The 20,321-nt window shown below is 28.8% G+C and overlaps 1 protein-coding gene across 6 annotated transcripts; it reads right to left on the bottom strand.

Moving 5' to 3' along the window:
• Window positions 1–115: 115 nt before the first annotated feature.
• Window positions 116–19,423, bottom strand: LOC127245086 (uncharacterized). Of its 6 annotated transcripts, XR_007837398.1 has the most exons (10): window positions 19,283–19,423; window positions 17,834–18,060; window positions 16,781–16,890; window positions 15,994–16,178; window positions 15,751–15,842; window positions 15,541–15,643; window positions 15,307–15,449; window positions 14,896–15,030; window positions 1,290–1,367; window positions 116–735 (listed from the first exon to the last, which is right to left on the bottom strand). XR_007837398.1 is itself a non-coding variant. In XM_051265732.1 (9 exons), exons 2-8 carry the CDS (start codon window positions 18,044–18,046, stop codon window positions 14,920–14,922), a joined length of 957 nt encoding a protein of 318 aa, XP_051121689.1. In that variant the 5' UTR covers window positions 18,047–18,060; window positions 19,283–19,423; the 3' UTR covers window positions 925–1,367; window positions 14,896–14,919. The 6 variants fall into 6 exon arrangements, 5 of the variants coding, with proteins under 5 accessions (XP_051121689.1, XP_051121690.1, XP_051121691.1 ...); XM_051265732.1 differs by lacking the exon at window positions 116–735 and having other exon boundaries at window positions 925–1,367; XM_051265733.1 differs by lacking the exons at window positions 116–735; window positions 1,290–1,367 and having other exon boundaries at window positions 14,704–15,030; window positions 17,834–18,124.
• Window positions 19,424–20,321: the final 898 nt, after the last annotated feature.

Here is a 20,321-nt window from a genome sequence, read left to right as displayed (position 1 = left end):
ATGTTGAAGTGTTTGTTAGGGAATTAATATTATGGAGTTTTGTTATGGCTAAGTGATTGGCACACACATTGCGACATGGAAAAATAAAGAACGACACGGTATGCTATCTACACGGACCATTACGGTGCATTGTATTACAAATCAGGAAGACACATTACAGCTACTGCCACAATTTTATCACCCCTGCTGTTACTACGACGCCGGTACATTACACCCACCTACAGCTACACTGAAATCTACCCTGCTACTACGACAATAGACGAACCAATACCACGATGAGTCGAAGACATACCAACTTCTTAAAAAAAGACTTCGATATGGTAATCACCGTAACAACAACCATGAGAAGCTTCACATACGTCAGTCTTGTTCGGAAGACTCTTATTTCAGAACGTAGTTCTTCTACAACCACCTTCAGTTTAGACATTTCATCTGCAACCCCCTTTGTTTCTTTGAGTAGCTCCCCCTCAAATGCAACAGATTGAACCTCTGAGTCATTCACATCATCCTCATCATTGCTCCACTCTCCAACACGAGTGCTCACAGGATCAAATCAACGGAAAAAATCACAGGCTCCAACTCGGCAATTGCAAAATAATTTTTCTTGAGTTTCCTTTGTTGGACCGATGACACGGATTGCCGCAAAAGTCTCACACTTGCATCGTGGGCATCGATACCTTAGGTCAAGATCTCCCCGGCCCCTGGACTTTGATTTTGAGCTGCTAAATGACATCACTGGAAAATGATTGAAAACTCTCAAAGATAGAAGATTTTATGCTTGCAAGTAAATTCATATATGAGCCATACGGACTCACTCCCCATCGTTGCAAATTACTAGAAAAATTATAAATTATAGAATTACGATTTCGGCCCTAGATAAAAAAAAACAAAAATTCACTTCAAGCCAAACAGAGCAATGTAAGAAGTTAGGGTTTAACAAATTGTAGGGTTTCAAATAATTCCAACCAAAATAACGATTCAGAATTGCTAGTAACACCAAATATTAAAATAGAAACAAATTACCAGAATCCATTTCCCCGAGCAGACACCCGTTTTCTGCAAAAAATCAAGAGACCCAAACCCGACAACGATAACACAGAACTTGTATTCGATAAACATTCTCACCAAAATTGCAGTCTCCTGACAAAAAACGCATTGCTATAGCACAATCTAAAAGTGACGGGCAAAATCGTACTGCGAGCAAAAAACACCCAAAAATGGAACTGCTGGCGCACCTAAAAAACACCAAAAATACACCTAAATTCAACTACTTTTACATACGGGCAGACCTGAAGTTTCTTGAAACAAACCGACGGCGCCGGAAGAATGGAGGCCGCTGCGGTAGGTGATGGAAAACGACGAGCAATCTGTGGAGGAAGAAGAAACAACGCGAATGAGAGAAAGGTGAATAAGAGAATGACGTACTTAAGTTAATGAAACCAGGGGGTATATTTGTAACTTCACTCTCATATATATGATTTTCTGGAGCAAACATCGCATTTTTGGCGCGTGACAAACACTTGCCGTTAAGTCTGATAATGCATATATTGTCCTATATTTATATAGATAAATTATAAAATATAATTAATATTATGGATAGATTTCTACTCATTTTATCATGTTATTGATTGATGCAAATGAATGGAGTAAATCACACCCATGCCATGTTTTCGATCAAAGAATTTTGGAAAGGCTTGATCTAAACTTGCATGTCAAGGAAAGTGATGGATTACGAGGATTGAGACGTAATAGTAGGAATGGTGATTGAGATTGAGTGATTAAAAGCGTATTGAAGAACCGATCATCTATAAAAAGGGGGTCAAGGCATGGGATGAGATATCACAATTTACACTCACATTTCATAGTTTGAAGGATTGGGCGAGGCATTTGAGAGGAAGCGTCATCGGGAGATCATCATTATCTTTATCTTATTGTTTTCTTTTATTTTGAGCATGAATAGCTAGTTTTATTTATTCTAGTCCAAGGTTGAATTTAGATTTCGGATTTAGATTTGTGAGATTATGTTTTGATTTAAATTGCATCTTGTTTATGAAATTGATATTTGTGCAATTTCTGTGATTCATAACTACAATTGTTTTATTTAATCTTTTATTGCGGCCGGATTTTAGATTGGTTTAACAATTGTGTGCCAATTGAACATTTGAATCCGAATTGTGCACTTGTTTGATAAAGTGGTAAATAGGTTGACAAGCTTAGTCTAGGAATTGCATGATTAACTAATTTAATCTTTTCGTAATTGATTGAATATTTGAATTGGGTATTTCTCGGGCTATTTTCAATTGAGGAAATTAATTTATGGTCGTACCTAGATATTTCTTTGATTAGGGGTGTGGTTAATCGGTCGTACCATTGCCGCCAATAAAGTAAGAAAAAATTGGGTGTTATGATCGTATCTAATGCCTATAACCAATTTATCAATTGAATAACGAGATTATTTAAAATCAATGATCGAATCTTTAATCCGCTTTCTTGTTCACTCATTGGGCTAGAAGTTTAATCTTTTTGAAATCTAGATTTTATCGCTTATCGTAATTATCTTAGTGAATTGCTAATCTATCCCCCAATATTTGAAATTGTGACAAAACATAAATTAAACGTTGTAGTCCCTGTGGATCGACCTCGGCACCAATTGCTACGCGGAAATTGTGGTGTTAGAGTATTTTTATTAAAAGCACCGAGGCTACCAAAGTCCTAACGGATAGGGTGTTTCGTGCAACGTTTTACAAACCACGAGTAGGTTTTTTGGAGTTTTAGGACTACAGGGAAGTTTTTAGCAGATTCGGTAAACCACATGGAGATTTTTTGCTGTTTTGCCATTTTTTATATAATATGGAGATATAGTTTTATATAAAGAAATAGTTTATTTTATATAATAGTGGAGATATAGATTTTTTACATAGTAGTTTTGTTGGAAAGCCATATCTGAAACTCTATTATAGAAGCAAATATTTCTATTAGAGAAGATTGCCAAGATTTCTTCAAGTAAATTATTGAATAAAGTTTTTTTCAATTTTAGTATAGTCTTTTTTACATTTTTTTTTTTTTTATTATGGCAGAAACAACCGAAAGTTTTTTAGCCGTGTTTTTTTGGTGGAAGCAAAATATTTCTACCGGAAAGGATTGCCGCCGGAGCAGCAGTCCGTTTTACAAGTTTTTGAATGAATTTAAGTTTTTTAATAAATTTTCATGGATAAATTATCCAATTTGGTAGGAAAAATTTATCTCATTCCTTTACTTTTTCTCTATTTTTTTTTTAAATTTTATTTTTACCATTTTCATTCTTTATTAATAAAGTTACTATTTTATTATACAGAACATTTTTATAGTTTTCTATATTTAATTGTTTTGGATTTAAATTATAATAAGATATACTAAAATTTATTTTATTTATTTATAAATTACTTTAATATATTTTTATTTATATCTTTGGATTTAGATTTTTTTTTTTTGATGATTTTTCACTTTATAGTTTTGTTATATTTATTATTTTGGATTAAATTTTTTTTTTTACGATTTTTCACTTTTTATCAATAAAGTTATATTTTATTATTATTTTCAGGTATTAGTTTTATAATTAACTATTTTTATGATATACAATTATTTTTATTTTAAATTTAAATTATAATAGGATAACTTGCAATATTTATACCTATAAATATGAAATTTTGTTACTAAAATTTTATTTATTTATTTATGAATTACTTTAATAAATAAAAATTATATTTAATTTTTTTTTTTAAAATTATGCATAGAAACATTTAAGTTTAATTTAAATTCTTATTTATAATTGATTATAATTTATATTCAGTTATATTTTATTTTTATTTTTTCATCGCTGAATTACACTTTTTTTTATCAAAGTATATAAAAAAAATTATTTATGGTTATTCTTTTTCATTATGTATTTAATTTTTTTCTCATAAATAATAGTTTTATTTTCGTATTATATTTTATTATAGAAAAAATTGAGTTTTTTTAATTGTTTTTTTTATGGATATTTAATTTATAGATATGTATTGTATTTTGTTTTTATGTAAAAAATATTAGTATTTACCATCCATACAAAAATCAAACAAACTCATGTTACATAAACAATATTTTTGATTTAGAAATGAAAGTATAGCTCATTTTATATATAAATAAATAACTTGCTATTTATTATAATCAATCAAGTTCTAAACACATCCAAAATATATATATAACTTTTATATATTTTTTTAATTAATGTTGTTCAAAATAAACTAAATTGTTATTTAACATTATATTATTTTAGTTATATTACATATTTTATTCCAAATATTAAAAATAAATCATAATTTATATTATTAAATATTCATTTGAAGTTTGTAAATTATTATTTTAATTTATTTTAAATGATAATAGTTTTTTTTTTTAAAATTAATTGTTATTTATTTAATTATTACTCCCTCCATCCCATGTCCATAGTTTCTGTCTGTCCACGTCTCATGTCACTTTCATTTTTTGGAAAATGATTATCCATTTTAATTTTTTTTTAAAATTTTCTAATTTAATTTTTTTTTAATTTTAATTAAACTAATTAGTTATCTTAATCATAATTTATAATAATTTATATTATAAATTAATTACTTTTACTAATATATTCTTAATTATCTACTAATTATATTTATCTTAAATTCCAGTGTCCACAGTGACCAAGTCATCCACTGTGGGACGAAGGTAATATTTTTTTATTAAAAAATTATTATTCTTAAACTTATTAAAATATTTAAAAATAAACATAAAATTAATAAAAATTTCTATAATAATGTATTTTGAAATAACTAACAAATTTTTGTTAATTGTATCGGGCATAGTTATAGCACTAGTCTTACCCCTAGTATATGTATATAAGAACAAACAAAAAAATAAAGTACAATAAGGCACAACCTTGCTTTTCATATAAATTTTGGAGAGCGGTTGCAATGTTGGGATCGATACGTCAAAACGAACCACTACTGTGACGTGACAATGCCACGCATATTAATTGTCCACCGTCATGATGGTATTCAAAAACAAAAGAAAATTACAAAATATGCGTTACGCGATTCGTCGCATTTTTGTTCTATGTATTCTTTAATTAATTTAAATAATAACTAAATAAGATATTTATTAAAAAAAAATTATAAGATTTCAACAAATACTCCCGCTGTCCCATATAATTTGATGTGTTATTGTATATGAGAAAATTTAGGTAAAATATGAGTAATAACTAATTAAAAGTGTATTAGTAAAAATAATTATTGTATAGTAAAAACAACATAGTAGATTGTGTGCTGAAAAACATTAATTCAGCATGCTGATATTTAATCACTACCGTTAATTCTTAAAATATATCTTAATTTACTTAATTGTCATTAATTAATCAACGTCTGCGATTAAGTCTGCACATGACGATTTAGATTTCTAAATCAGCATATGATCTGTGGTCTAAAAACAATTATAAATTAAGGGGTGTATTCAATTAACATTTTAATGGATTTGTTTGAATTGAAAAGTCCTGGATTTATAAATTTTATAGAATCTATGCATTGTTTAATTGATGTTGTTTATTGATTTATATGAATTTTGATAAATTTGATTGAATTATTTATTGATTTCCCTAGATTTTATTATACTTTATAAATTTGTAAATTAAATATTTTTTATTGATTTATATAATTTCAAATATATGCAATACACTTGTATGTATACAAATTTTTTTAAATATTTAACAAAAATATTAAAAATATATTAGTTCTAAAAAAATATTTATTATTATTCTCATTTTTATTTTATTTTAATAATAATAATATTTTAAAATTTATATTTTTTGTTATAGTATTATTTTGATTAGATTTAGTATATTATATATTCAACGTAATTAATTTTTATTTTATAACAATCTATTTAATTATTATTATTATTTATATGAATTTTTATTAAAAAAATATATATTTGTAAATAAAATTACATTAAAATTACAATTTTTATTAATTAAAATTAAAAATAAAATAATTAAAAATGAATAAACATAAACTAAAATTGTCAAATATAATCGGTGGTTTTTGAACAGACGGAACTGAAATCGAAATAAAAAAATATAAATTAAAATTATGGAAGGTTTAATTTTGATTTGACATTTCAAAATATTAAAACTGATGATTTTAATTCGAACCATTCGAGCAAGTTTATTTGTTATTTTATATACTCCCTCCGTCCCCTAACAAGGTATCCATTTACTTTTTTCGTGTTGATATTTGAATATTAATTATTATATCAAATCCTATTACAAACAAAGAGAAAATAAAAAAAATACTTATAATACTAATATAATGACATTTGTATAAAAAATTATACAAATATAATGATATTTTTAATTTTAAGTACAATGACGCAAAAGACAAATGGATACTTTGTTATGGGACGGAGGAGGGAGGGAGTATATATAAGTTTTAATATTATTTCAAATATATAGAACTTTAAAATATTTGTAATTTTTATATTAAACATTTAAATTTTTTTATCTTATTGATATTATTATAATAAAATAATAAATACATATAAAATAATAAATAGTTGTGATACCCGAGTTTCTCACTACTCATTGGCCAATATATATTTCATACTTTAAGTGCTGGTAAATTACTTATACGTTAATTTGTGGTAGTTTAAATATACTTCATGAGTTGCATACATTAGTTTATTTGAGTATTAATTGTTTAATTATATGTTCTGTTTATATTATTTATGTGTTAATTTATAATTAGTTGAGTATAATTCATACTTTGAGTGCACTTTATATTATTTATATGTCACTTGTGATGTTAGGTTATTTATTTTACTATTGAATGTTAAATAGTTTATAATTTGATATATATCTTACCTGTTTATTAATAAAAAAATATTATCAGAATTATCTGAGATTCTAGTAAAATACAAATATGTTGGGTAAATTATTTGGATATTAGTGGTGTAAATTAAATATAGATCACTTGAAAATTTATTGTAGTAATTAAATAAATAGTAAAATAAATAGAATAAATAAATAAATAAAATAATAATAATTAAAAGTAAGGCGGTGGGATGGGGTAATAATCCCCACCCCCACCTCAACCAAACCCTCTTTATTAGTGGTGTAAATTAAATATAGATCACTTGAAAATTTATTGTAGTAATTAAATAAATAGTAAAATAAATAGAATAAATAAATAAATAAAATAATAATAATAATAATAATAATAATAATAATTAAAAGTAAGGCGGTGGGACGGGGTAATAATCCCCACCCCCCACCTCAACCAAACCCTCTTTCATTACAATTGTAGAAGAGAGGGTTACGCGAAGAATTTTTTTTTTTTTTTTATTCCGAATTCGTTAAAAGTCTAAGTTCAGGTATTTTTTCGTGTTCACGAATTATTACTATTTTTACTAAGTAGAGGAAGTTATGAGTAGAAATAATTGATTTAGTAAATTGAGGTAATATTTGTAATTAATTGTTGTTAGATACGATATTGGAATCGTGAAAAGGGATTTAAGAGTCAGAGTTATTGACGTTTTTGGCGAATTTCAGGTAAGTAGAAATTCATTTGCAACTACAATGCATAAATATATTATTTTGTGAGTTATTTACGTTTGATTGATAATATGTGAATATCATAAAACTGTAATATATGATTAATATTCTGTGATTATGTGGTTTGAGCCTGCGAGCTCCGTATATAAATTGGTTTCAGCCTGTGAGCTCTGTATGTGATATGGTTGAGCTTGTGAACTCTATATTTGATGTTGAAGGAGTCTGTGAGCTCCAAAATTGATGTGGTTTGAACAAGTGAGTTCAATAATATCTGTATATTGTGAAATATGTTGCATTGCATTTTCATTAAGCATGCATATCATGCATTGAAATGAAATAATATGATTTTACTATGTTAGACCGCTGATTATACACCGAGGGCGGAAGAGGCGACCTGGGAAGAAGTGACATGGGGAAACCTGGTGTAGGTCACCGTCTATTGCGACTTTACATATAATGCATAAACAATGCATTCGGAAGAGGCGACCTGGGAAGAAGCGACCCGAGGAAACCTTGCGAGGAAACCCGGTGTAGGCCACCGTTTGATTTGAATATATGGGTATTGAGCTATTTTCGGTGTATAGCAGTGTGTCTAGGGGTCCTGGAGAGTATTTCATAAATAAATTGGTGATTTCAAACGAGAGCAGATTCTGCATATTGAGAATTCTACTTACGGAGATTTATAAATCTCACTCAGTTTATGCATTGTAGGTAATCCTGATGATGTATGACTTGATGGTCAGACTAAAGTAGCCGTGGCGCTCTTACAGGCATTTTGAGTTACCGTGTATATAGATGACGACCTGCGGGCAGGACCGTGGCTTGTTTTGCTTCATTTGTTCTATATTACGTCTGTTTTAGAAGTTGTATGGTGTAGTTTTTGATATGGTTTGAGATCCTTTTGGTGAATGTTAAACATATTATTGTTGAGTTATGTTATGTTTTGTTGAAAAAAAAATTTATAACAAGTGAATAGGTTGTTATATAAGTAAGTAATTAAAAGAGATTATAGCATGTTTATGTTTTCTAATATGTGAATTGGTGTTAGTAGTATACTGTAAGTGTGGTCGTGTCAATAGTTATTAATGCTGTAAATAAAATAATATGTACTTTTTTACTAATTTTGAGAATCCATTGAAATATCACCTCATAACAACAGATTCTATAGAGTGTAATTTGTTAACAATTTTATTAAAGAATTCAACAAAATCCATGGATTGTTGAATACGCCAAAATTTTAAAAGACTTTTAAAAGTCTAGATTGAATACACCAAAATTTTAAAAAACTTTTTAAAATTTGGATTGAATACATCCAGATTTTAAGAGTCCAATGAAATCCAATAAAATCTATATTGAATAGACCCCCTAAGATTAAGATAACTAAATAGTTTAATTAAGATAAAAAAATTTATAAAATATAAAATATAAAATATGATTAAAGTGTATAATTATATTTTCGAAAAAAGATGACAAGTTATGTGAGACAGACGAAAATAAAAATAAGAACAAATTATGTAAGATAGAGGAAGTAATAAGTTTCTTTAAAAAAAATTAAAATAAAATATTTATTTCTCGTATTGACAGTGTTTTCGTTTTCAGTTAGAAGGATAAAAAATATAGGGTGTTGAGGTGTGTTTGTGGGTTTTAGATTTTGGATTTAAATAGTAAAAAATTGAATTTGAATAGTTGTTTGATGTGATATAAATATAGGTTGATGTGATGTTTTGAATGTAAAATAAATTTGTAGTATAAGATAAAAAAAGAAAAATAATTGTTTGATGTGATATTTTTTTAAGAAAAAAAATTTAAATAGTAAAAATATATGGTAAAACCCACAAAATAATACAACGAGGTTTTATAGCAGATTAAAAAATAATTATATTTTTATTGGTTAGTGAAAGTTTGTAAAAAGTTTGGACATTTTTTGCTCTTTAACTTTATCTAAAAAATAATTGTTTGTGTAATGGTATGTTTATAAGTTAAAATAAAAAAATTAATGGTATTTTAATATTAGTGTATCATTACTTAAAAAAAAAAAAGAAAGAAAAGAGAATATATACTTTATAAAAAATGATCATTTGAATTAGAATGGAAAAAATACATTGCATAAGAAATAAAAAGAAAAAAGAAATGATGAAAAAAAAAAAAAAAGAAGAACGAAGAAAAGTTTGGGATGTCTTGAGCTTTACTAATAAGTGTACAACAAATAAGAAGTTGGATCATATGCTATGCTGAATATAATTGTTTAAGACATTAATTACTTTATTTTGTATAATTAAATTCTATTATTAATATAATTATAGTAATTAATTTTGTGAGTTTCAACACACGTTTTTAATGAACTGAATATTTTATTCAGCACCTGATCTCATCCGGGACAAATAACTTTCTTTTTCATTAATGTTCTACTCCTCCCGTCCTATTGGAAGAGTGTTATTTGATTTTTGCACGAAAATTTTTGAATATTAGTATTATATTTGGTTGTAGTAAAAAAGATAAAAATATCATTATTAGTATGGTATAATATAAAATTAATGATATTTGTGTAATATATTGTAAATTGAAAAAGTATTTATTAGGTAGTACAATTACTAAATTAGAAAATTGTAACTTTGTTTTGGGACGGACCAAAATAGAAAATGAAAACATTTCAATACTAATACTACGAAGGAATAATTATTATCTTTTTGAGTAACTCCTGTAACAGTCATATTTGTACCTTTGGATTGCTTCATTTTGCCTTTGTATTTTATTGTGTCCTCATTTGATCAATGCTTAATCAATGTTTACTCAAATAACATTTATAACCATCAATTCCAATCTTTTTAGTTGTCTTTAATACCTCATTACCCTTAATCATCATGGATTTATTTAGTAAACTTTTAAAGAAGCTATCATGAATGATCTTCACAAATCCTTAATATTTTTCTTGAAAATTCTTTCTAGTTTTTATTTTTTCTTTTCACAGTCATGGATCTTTTTCTTTAATTCTTCGTGAGGTTTATATTTTATACTCATAGATCACATTTTGACTTAATTTCTCTTGTAATATCCACGTCTTCATGATTTCTTTTGAGTTGTTTTTCACTTTGTTGAAATTAGCCCAAATCCAAAAACCAAACCCAACCCGTAACCCAAACCCTATAACCCGGCCCAGTACTAAAACTTCGACCTGACCCGCACTTTATATCTCACCTTCTTCTCCTTTTCGATTCAATTGGTGTGAGAAACAAAAATCGATTTTTTCCTCTCCGGTTCTTCTTCACGATTCTTCTCGGTGAGTTTTGGAGGTTTTATTTCTTCGCCAAAATTGCAGGCGTTCTCGTTCAATCCCTTATTATAAGTTGTTTCTTTGTGTGTTCTTTGTGAATTCTTGGGGAAATCGGTCAAGTGTTAGGGTTTTAGATCGAGTTCGTAGGTTTGAGGTTTTGTTGGGAGGCTATTGGGTTAGTCTCTAAGCAAGTCATTAGGTTGTAGACTGAGCCATCAAAAGAATTTCCAAATCGTTCTTGTTGAGCTGTTTTGGGAATCGCCAGAGGAAGTTGCCGGAGTCGTTAAAGGATCCTCACCGTTGTTCATCCGCTGCCATTAGTCACCGGAGAAGGGAGCCGTTCTTGTTGTATGCCACCTTGCGCCTGTGATCGCTGTCGTCCGGTCATTGCCGTTGTCCGGAGTTAGAAGAAATAGGGAAGTGTTTTTGCTTTCAATCTTGTTTTCTTTTTAAATAATAAATTGTGTTCTATGAGTTGAATACCAAGTTGAACCAATATCTAGTGCTTGCCTGTTGTTTTTGTTTGGAACACATTCTAGTTGATGTTGATTCTGTTATTTGACAGATTAGTAAAATCACAATAGTGGTATCAGGATCAAATCTATCAAAGCAACGAGTTCAGACATAATCTTCAGATAAATTGATCTTGGTAATAGATCGATCGATTTTGGTAAAAGGCTAAACCCTCTATTTTTAATTTTTTTGGTGAATCTATTGATTAGATACTTTCTTGGTGAATTGCTAATTGCAAATATCGTCTGTTCTTTAGAATCTTGACGTTCTTTGTGCTTTTGTTTGGTAATTGATTAATAATTTACTTCGTGGCTCTAGTTTGTTGTTGTTGCAAATTTTGTGTTTGATTGGTAGAATGCATTTAATTGCTTGAATTGTGTTTTTGAGTGATTTTCTTTATGGGCAAATATATATATATATTTTTTTTTATAAATGACTGCTCATATGGATATATATATATATTTTAATATGCAGCTGTTTGATGAGAAAATATATTTTACTATTTGAAAACAAAGAATGAAAAGTATTTTAATTACTTAAAAAATTACTTGAGCAATAGATGATACATACGATAATGCTACACGTCCCAAAAAATGTGTTGAAATGGATGAATGTGCATGTGCATGTATTGTGTTGCATTTAACTGACAATATGCTTCGGAAATTAAGTAAGTTTTCTAATGCAAAACAAATGTGAGATAGATTAGATGCCTTGTACACGGAAATAATCTTGTCAAATAATTTTTTTACTCGAAATTTTTTTTCAATTCAAACTAGACACTAAGAAGAGTGTTGATGAGAATATAGATTTCTTTACTAAACTAATTCAATATATAAAGTTGAGTGGAGATTAATATATTGATGAATATTCTCCGATTGTGCTTTTGAATGTCATTTTCAATTCCTATAGTGCTATTAAATCCACAATTAAATATAATAAATATAACATTACTTTGGATATAATGATAAATGACTTAAAAAAGTAAAGAATTAGATTTAGTAGCTAATAAATCGATTGGAAACTCTAATGGTGAAGTTATGCATGTTAAAGGCTAAACTTTTAAAGGAAATAATAAAAACAACAACAATAGAGATAATCAATCATCAAATAATAATAAAAAAAAATAAAGAAAAGAATTATAACTCATTGCCTAGAAAATGTTATGAGTGTGGTGGAGTAGACCATTATATTAAAGAGTGCCATAGTGTAACTAATAAAAGTCAAGTAAATAACAAAAATCAAATAATTGAGTTCAATGATCAATCAAATATGGCTTTGTGTAGTTAAACTTTAGATGATGTATATTGATTGAATTTTGATATTCTTTACTTGTCTTTAGTATGTGTATATTCGTGATAGAACAACTCTTTTAAAATTGGCTTTTTTTGGCTTCTTTTCTTGTTAAGAACAAGTGCTGGATTTTTTTTTAAAAGCCAATGCCGTTGAAATCTTTTTTTGTTGTTTTTAAAATCTGCATAAAAATTCAGTTTTGACATAATTCTGAATGTTTAAATGCATGTTGTTTTTGTCTTGTTTGTGTATCCTTTGTGAATAGTGAATAACATGTATTTTTAGTTGCTAGATGGAGTAAATCAATTTTATTGTTGTGATTTGATTTTATTTCTTTGTTGTCTTTGTGCTTTGTATTTCTATTTTTTAGTCTAAGTGATTAATCTAGATTGTTAGTTTCCTAGGAATATATAAGTGTTTGTCTAACTACATGCTTTGTGATAGTGTTTGCTTAGACTTTGTGATATAATTGTTTCACTGTGTTATAATGTGAAAAACTTATATTTTTAACTTCTTTGTGGTCAATGTCAAATTTTTTAGTACGATGTATGCTTGTTTTTGTGTTTCTATGTGTTCAAGCATGTGATAGGATTCTTTAGTATAAGTGTTCGCTAGGTTTTTCTTTGTGGTGTCATAAAATGTATATACTTTGTGATTAGTTTCTAAGGTGGAGTTCGCATGTTGCTCATTCTTGCGTTTAAGTTGTCCTTTTTTTTTTAATGAACTATTAGTTTTTGCAAGACTAATGCTTGTTTGTAAGTATATGGTTTACTTAACGTTTGTTGTGAGTGTATTGGTGAATCTTCCCGGACAATTCTCATGTCACTTGATTAGGCGAAAAAGGAGCAGTCATCGGTAATGACATGGCCAAATTGGTGGAGAATATTGAAATTTGGCCCAAATCCAACTCCAAAAACCAAACCAAACCCAACCTGCAACTCAAACCCTATAACCCAGCCTTCTACTGTAACCTTAATCCGACCCACACCTTATATCTACACTCTTTTCTTTTTCGTTATATCTCCTCTTCTTCTCTTTTTCAATTCAATTGGTGTGGGAAACATAAATCGATTTTTTCCTCTTTGGTTTTTCTTCTTCGCAATTCTTCTCAATGAGTTTTGGAGGTTTTATTTTTTCGTCAAAATTGCAGGCGTTCTCGTTCAATCCTTTCTTGTAAGTTGTTCCTTTGCTTGTTCTTTATAAATTCTTCCAAAAGTATTTTACGTAAAATATTAGTATTTAAATTAAAAAATTTAGAGTCACATCATATTTTAATTGTTTAATTATATTTAGATTAATAAAATTAATTTTTCTTTTTACATTATTACAGTTTTCCAATTAATACAATAATTCTTTTAAAAAATTAACTTCAAAATATAAAATATTCAGCATAAATATTAAAAAGAATTATTTTCATTTTCATTTTAATATTACTAAATAAAAAAATTAAAACAATACATTATAAATATTATATAAATTAATCAACCTAATTAACTATATAATACAATATTTTTTAAACTCCGTGAAAAAAAAATGAGACTAATTTAATGGGATAGAGGGAGTAAATAGTACTAAATAATAATATACTTTTGTAAAAAGATGTAATAAAAAATTGAAACCAGACTGAAAAATATTTTTACATGGAATAATATTTTTTTCAAGTAAAATTAGCAAAATTGCCCATAATTCTTTGTGGTTTCGAAACTAAACGTAAAACCCCATCTACTTTAAAAATGGCATGACACCCCCTTATACTTTTAAAAACATTGCATCAAACCTTTCAGTGGTTTCGAAACTCAGCGTAAATCTCCACTTTACTTTTAAAAATTGCATGACACCCCCTTATACTTTCAAAAATATTGCATGAAACCTCCGCTATGCAAAAGAGATTATACGGTGTTGGAGTTTCATGCAACGTTTTTGAAAATATAAGGGATGCAATTTTTAAAGTAGAATTTTAAAATCACATGGTAGTTAGGAGCAATTTTAGCAGTAAAATTTTTATATTACTAAAAAATAAATGGAAATACTATGAACGCCAAAGCGATTTTTTACAAGGTTTCAAATGAGTTTCACACAAAGCAGCAATTTAACAATAGAAATCCATTGGTTAAAAGTCGTGTATGCATGCACGTGCGTGTGGGGCATTTTTCTAAATACTAAAAAATTTAAAACTGAAAGAATTGGGAAAAGCCGGCAAGAAACGGAATTAAGATTTAAGCCAAACCTGATTCTTTTGCAGGAAGGGATTCTATTCTATTTCCCCACCGGGTTTCTGAAACTTGCCATGAACCCATACCCTTTTCATCATCCTCCCTGTCCTCCGATTCACCGACTTCACGCAGCAGTATTCAAGCTCAACCTGCGCATGCAAACGACAGCCAGCCGATGTTTTTCTTCTAGCAAGCACAGACAATAAATCAAAACATCTCTGAGAATGAACATTCCAGTATATGCTTAGAATGGCCACTTTTAAGTGTAGATCGATCAATCAATCAATCAATCAATCAATGAAAATATGTTTTTCTTTTCGCCAACAAATGAAATCATAGAGCATTTTGACCCAAATACCAGCTCAATGAACACAAAGTAAGTGATTATTAAGGATAGGTAGAATGTGACAAGGGTTATTTTATACCTCAATGAAGCCAGCAGCAGAAGCTAAATTTCGAACAGTATCCAAGCAGAAGAAATAAGATCTTGTCTCTTCCGAACGCATGTACTCTCTGTATCCAACCTGTTGCTCAGCCTTGAATCGAAGCATGGTCATGTCATAAAGACCTGATCTAACGAAACAGCAGTTTAGTGTTTGAGCATAAATCAGAGAAACTGGATAACATAGTATACTTGATAAGTCTGGTTTTGATGGTACCATAGTCCCGGAACAACAGCAAGCCACCAGGCTTTAAAACACCAAAGCACTGTGCAATGGCTGTAGGCATCCTATCAACGGGTAAGGCTGATAAAGTGAATATCTGGCACAGTTATATGCAATAATATTCAGGTTTCATTGCTTGATCCCCCTTTTTAATAAAAATCGAAGTAATGAAGAGATACATGTAATATTCGAATGTTAAGGTACCAATGTAACAAAATCGACTCCACCAATACAGCATTCGATTTCATTATAGCAGGATGGATTAAGCATGCCCATCTCATCCCTGCTGTTTGTACCTGGATAAATTTCAATGGATGATTTTCTTTCAGGTGTACTTAAGGTGTTACCCATAATCTTAAATAAATGAATTTAAAATAAAAAGTTGGGAGAAAAAAAAAAAAAAAAAAAAAAACTAATTGCACAGGTAGTGATAGTATCTTAATGTACCTGAAGATGTCCCAGAGCAAGAATGGCAGGCCAACCATGAAGGAAACCTGTTGGAAAAGTCCCATAGGAAAGGATGAAATCGATGTTTAGCAGGTATTGAATCAGCAGCCCCAATTATCTCTTTAGTCCTCTCAAGAGCCTCATCACTACAGTCACAGGCATATACGATGATGCTCTCATGTCCACTGTCAAATGGCAAAAATTCAGTAGAAGCACAGGAGTGATAAATTTGTGAAGAATATTACTTTGAAATGGGAGGGAGGTACGGACAAATTGGAAAAACAGTTAAACCCCTATAGAGAAATGAAAGCTTTGATGATGATGATGGTTATGAATTATGATTATCTCAAAATTTTAGATGGCATGTACATTTTATGATCATAAACATCAGCAGTGATAAAGCAAAGATAATGGTTAATGGGCTTAGTGAAAATATCCAAGCCTCTCCAATCTTTTCAGGATTCAGCTTTCAGCAGAAGAAGAATAGGTTAATGGCAACAATGTGATCAGAACAGAAACATAGAGAGAACATGTGCCCAATGCCACATAATCAAGGAGAATGTCATTGTATAGCAATATTACATTGACCAATAACCCAAGCTTTGGTTCAGAAAGCAATCTCCAGAAAAAATGAGTTTCTCACAAGAATGTATAATGCAACAATATTGAAAAAATGAACAGTTATTAATTTCAGTAGTTCTGTTAATCATAGGGAGTATTTACAACGTAGAGCGAAATTACAATGATGAATCCACACAACTGTCCAAAAACTAAGAAAAGAGATTACCGCAATATTGGTAGAATGGTACTGCCATTACCACATCCCACCTCCAAAACCTTTTTATTTTCCCCACAAGAAGCAAGTTCAGGAAACTCCTTTAACAAGTATCGCCTCTCCTGTATTCAAATAAATTTCACCAGTGTTACAAGGGAAAAGCAGAGTTACAGTGTGTGTTTGAACATGAATAGCTTTAACAGCATAATATGTGAAAATGGAATGATGTAGAACAAAATGCAGTAGCAAAATATAGATTTATTATTACATCAAATTAATAGGCTAGGCAATTGGCAAGCCATAAGGTAAAGAATGATATCATGGAAATTAAACAAATTAAACATGATCCAAACTTTGTGAATGGTGATTTGTTATGAGAAAGCATTATGCATAAATCAACTGTCGAGGCTTCAGAAAAACTCCTTTAAGTAAAGGAAACAAGTCCCCCAAGAGAAAATAGAAAACCAATCTTTGCAGTATATTGTTTACACTGTAGGTTCTAAGCCTCATAACATCCAAAAAAGATTTCTTTCGCTAAAGTCGACAGTTTCTATACTTTTTTGCCTTTCTGGCTGGCTAATCTGAATGGAAGTAAATATTTACTTATGTAGGGATACATTAATAAATTAACCAAGTATAAGTATTGGTATTCAATATTTACATGTATATATAGCTAGCTTATACAAATTGCCTATGATGAACACTATAAACAACATTGGGTATTAGTAATCTAAAGCATGAAACTGAAATTTGGACTGGCTGAGAAAACTAACAAGTGGGAGTCTAGGCGTGTAGCAGGGGCAATAAATACAGACAGCAGAGCAGTAAAACTTGAATTTTTTTCACATGAAAGCCACACAAGCGTGTATAGTGCAACATAAAAAAGACAAATGAATAAAGCAAAAGAAACAAATTAGTCAAACAAAAAAGAACAAATGTAAGGAAATTTTGGTACTACATTCAAATACTCAGTTTCCTCCAAAAGACATACTTTCATTAGTTGGAAAAGTTAAACCTTGTAAAGATAAATTTGGAAAGTCAATTACTCACACAAATTACTTTTACCTTGAAAAACTTGCCACTGGAATGGCATGCATGAAATTTATCCCAAGCTTCAGCGTTTTTCAGAGCATTGTGGTTTTGATTGGCAGTCCTTTTTGAAGAATAAGGGTGCAAATGGAACTGAAATGAGGGATTATTTTCTACCTCTTCTCTCAATTCATCCCAACTGAAGTCTTTGCTGAAATAACTCTCTGCTTCCAGTTCTTTTTTGCTCATTTTTTTCCTCCAAACTGAATGAGAGGATTTTACAACTTAAGCAAATATAAAGCCTTCATGGTTCTAGAAACTATCGATCTAGAAAGGGTAACGTGTATTAATAAAATGATAACATCCAAAGATAAATAAACCCCAAAAACAATCACCTTCTCTCATCAACAGAAACTTGAAACAATCAGAATATTATATTGACTGTAAGTCAATTTTTCATATCACCAGCTTTATTTATATCTACGACAAGTAACAATGACTTTGTTATTTATAAATGCCAAGAATAGTGCATAACACAATAGTCATACATGCTACATATATGTACAAACTCATTTTCCCATTATTCAAAAAAAAAATCTCTCTAAAAATCATTATATCCAAAACCTTATTTTCATTTAAAATGTTACATAAAAAATCTCGTTTCCTATTCAAAACATCCGTTTCTTTAGCAAAAGTTTTTTAATTTTTATTATTTGAACTCTGCATTTTCTGAAAGAAATACATTTTTACTTTAACAAAACATCACATCAAACATCATTTAAATACAAAATTCCAACTTAATCTTTCCAATTCAAACACAAAGAAATACTTTTCTACTCTTCCCAACCAATCCAAAATTCCAAAATACATACAAAATATATATTTAGGTATTTGATGTAATATTTTGAAAAAACAAATCAATTTTACATATAATATATTCAACGAAAAATAGATATAATAGTGAAAAAAAAAAAAAAAGTGTTAGGAAAACGGCTTGGATCTGCTAGTAGGGTAGAACTTGTAAGCCTAAACCAGGCTTTGTCCACATAATAGGTCTATTTAAGGTTTCAAGAGGTCACTATTTTCCATTTCCCAAACTACACATTAACATAGGATATCGAAAAAATATAAAACTTAGACAAGAAGTTAATCTCCAGATTACAATGTATAAACATTAATTATATAAATATATATGAAATCAGAATATCGAAAAACATCTCACAATCTCCAGTCTACAATTTAGGCGTGTGGAATAGCAATAAATTTCCAAAACTGGATTTAAGGCTTTGATCTCGCACAAACTACAAAGATGCAGAAGATTATCAACAAATTAAAATACTCTCAGAGATTAAAATCATCGGGTATGTATAATCGATGCTAAACTAGAAAGTTTGTATTAATCAACTACAAGCATGTTCCATAAACAAGGTGTACAATAATGCATTAAGCAAACGCAGAGCGAAGAGATATGACGAAGAATCTAACATGATCAAATTATCACAGCAAGAACACTGGAGGTTTGAAGAGGAACTTTCGACTCTCAGAATTGCGACCCTGAAGATTCTTCGTTGGAAGCTTTGGTTGCTTTTGGATTGATTGGGTTTGGGCCGAACCCGTCAGCTTTCTTTCCGCTAAAAATACATTTAACTATACAGGGTACTCGGCATCAGGCCCTCCTATAAGGGCAGGGATCTCGGACATAGATTTTTTCAAAAAAAAAATAAAATAAAAAAATAAAAAAAAAATTGTCACTCGTCCCACATAAAATATTCATACTTTTTTATTTTGGTCAATTCTATATAATTTGTTTTTTTCAAAATAAAAATATAATTATACATTTTAGTTATATTTTATAATTTATAATTTATAATTTTTTTAATTTTAATTAAACTTTTTAGTTATCGTAATTTTAATCTATAATTATTTTTATTATACAATAATTATTTTTCTTTAATACACTTCTTAATTACGTGTTAATTATATTTTATCTAAATTTCTGTATCTACAATAACATGGACAATTTACATGTGACGGAGGAAGTACATTTTTTTTGTCGCAAAATATCTCATCAAATATTATTTTAATATCAAATTCAAATCAAATTTTTAAAAATAAACCAAAAGAAACACACCAAGTTCTCTGAATTTCTCTCCCAAAGTTTACGCTCAACGAGAATCGAAAAATCCTTTATATTAATAAATTTATATACTAATATTTCTCCGTCAAAATTTATTTTCATTTTTTTTCATCTGTCCACAAAATTTATCTTATTACTTTATTTGGAAAAGGAAAAAAAATTATTAATTATTACTCTTTATCCTTTTTAATTACTAATTAAATTTTCAAAAATATCATAAACTACTTTTTTACTTTTTAAATTTTTTAAATAAAATATTTATTTTTCTTAATCACCGTGCCGAACCCATATGAACTAAATATGATAGACAAGGAATAATAGATTATACTTATAGTTCTGTTGGAACCTAAAATTCGGAGGTTCCAAGACCGTTCGTCAATTTGTCGG

Source organism: Andrographis paniculata, unplaced genomic scaffold, assembly GCF_009805555.1.
Source record: "Andrographis paniculata isolate CXL003 unplaced genomic scaffold, ASM980555v1 Contig21END, whole genome shotgun sequence".
Lineage (NCBI taxonomy): Eukaryota > Viridiplantae > Streptophyta > Magnoliopsida > Lamiales > Acanthaceae > Andrographis > Andrographis paniculata.
Note: the sequence above shows the minus strand (reverse complement) of the source record. Positions and strands in the feature narration are given on the sequence as shown.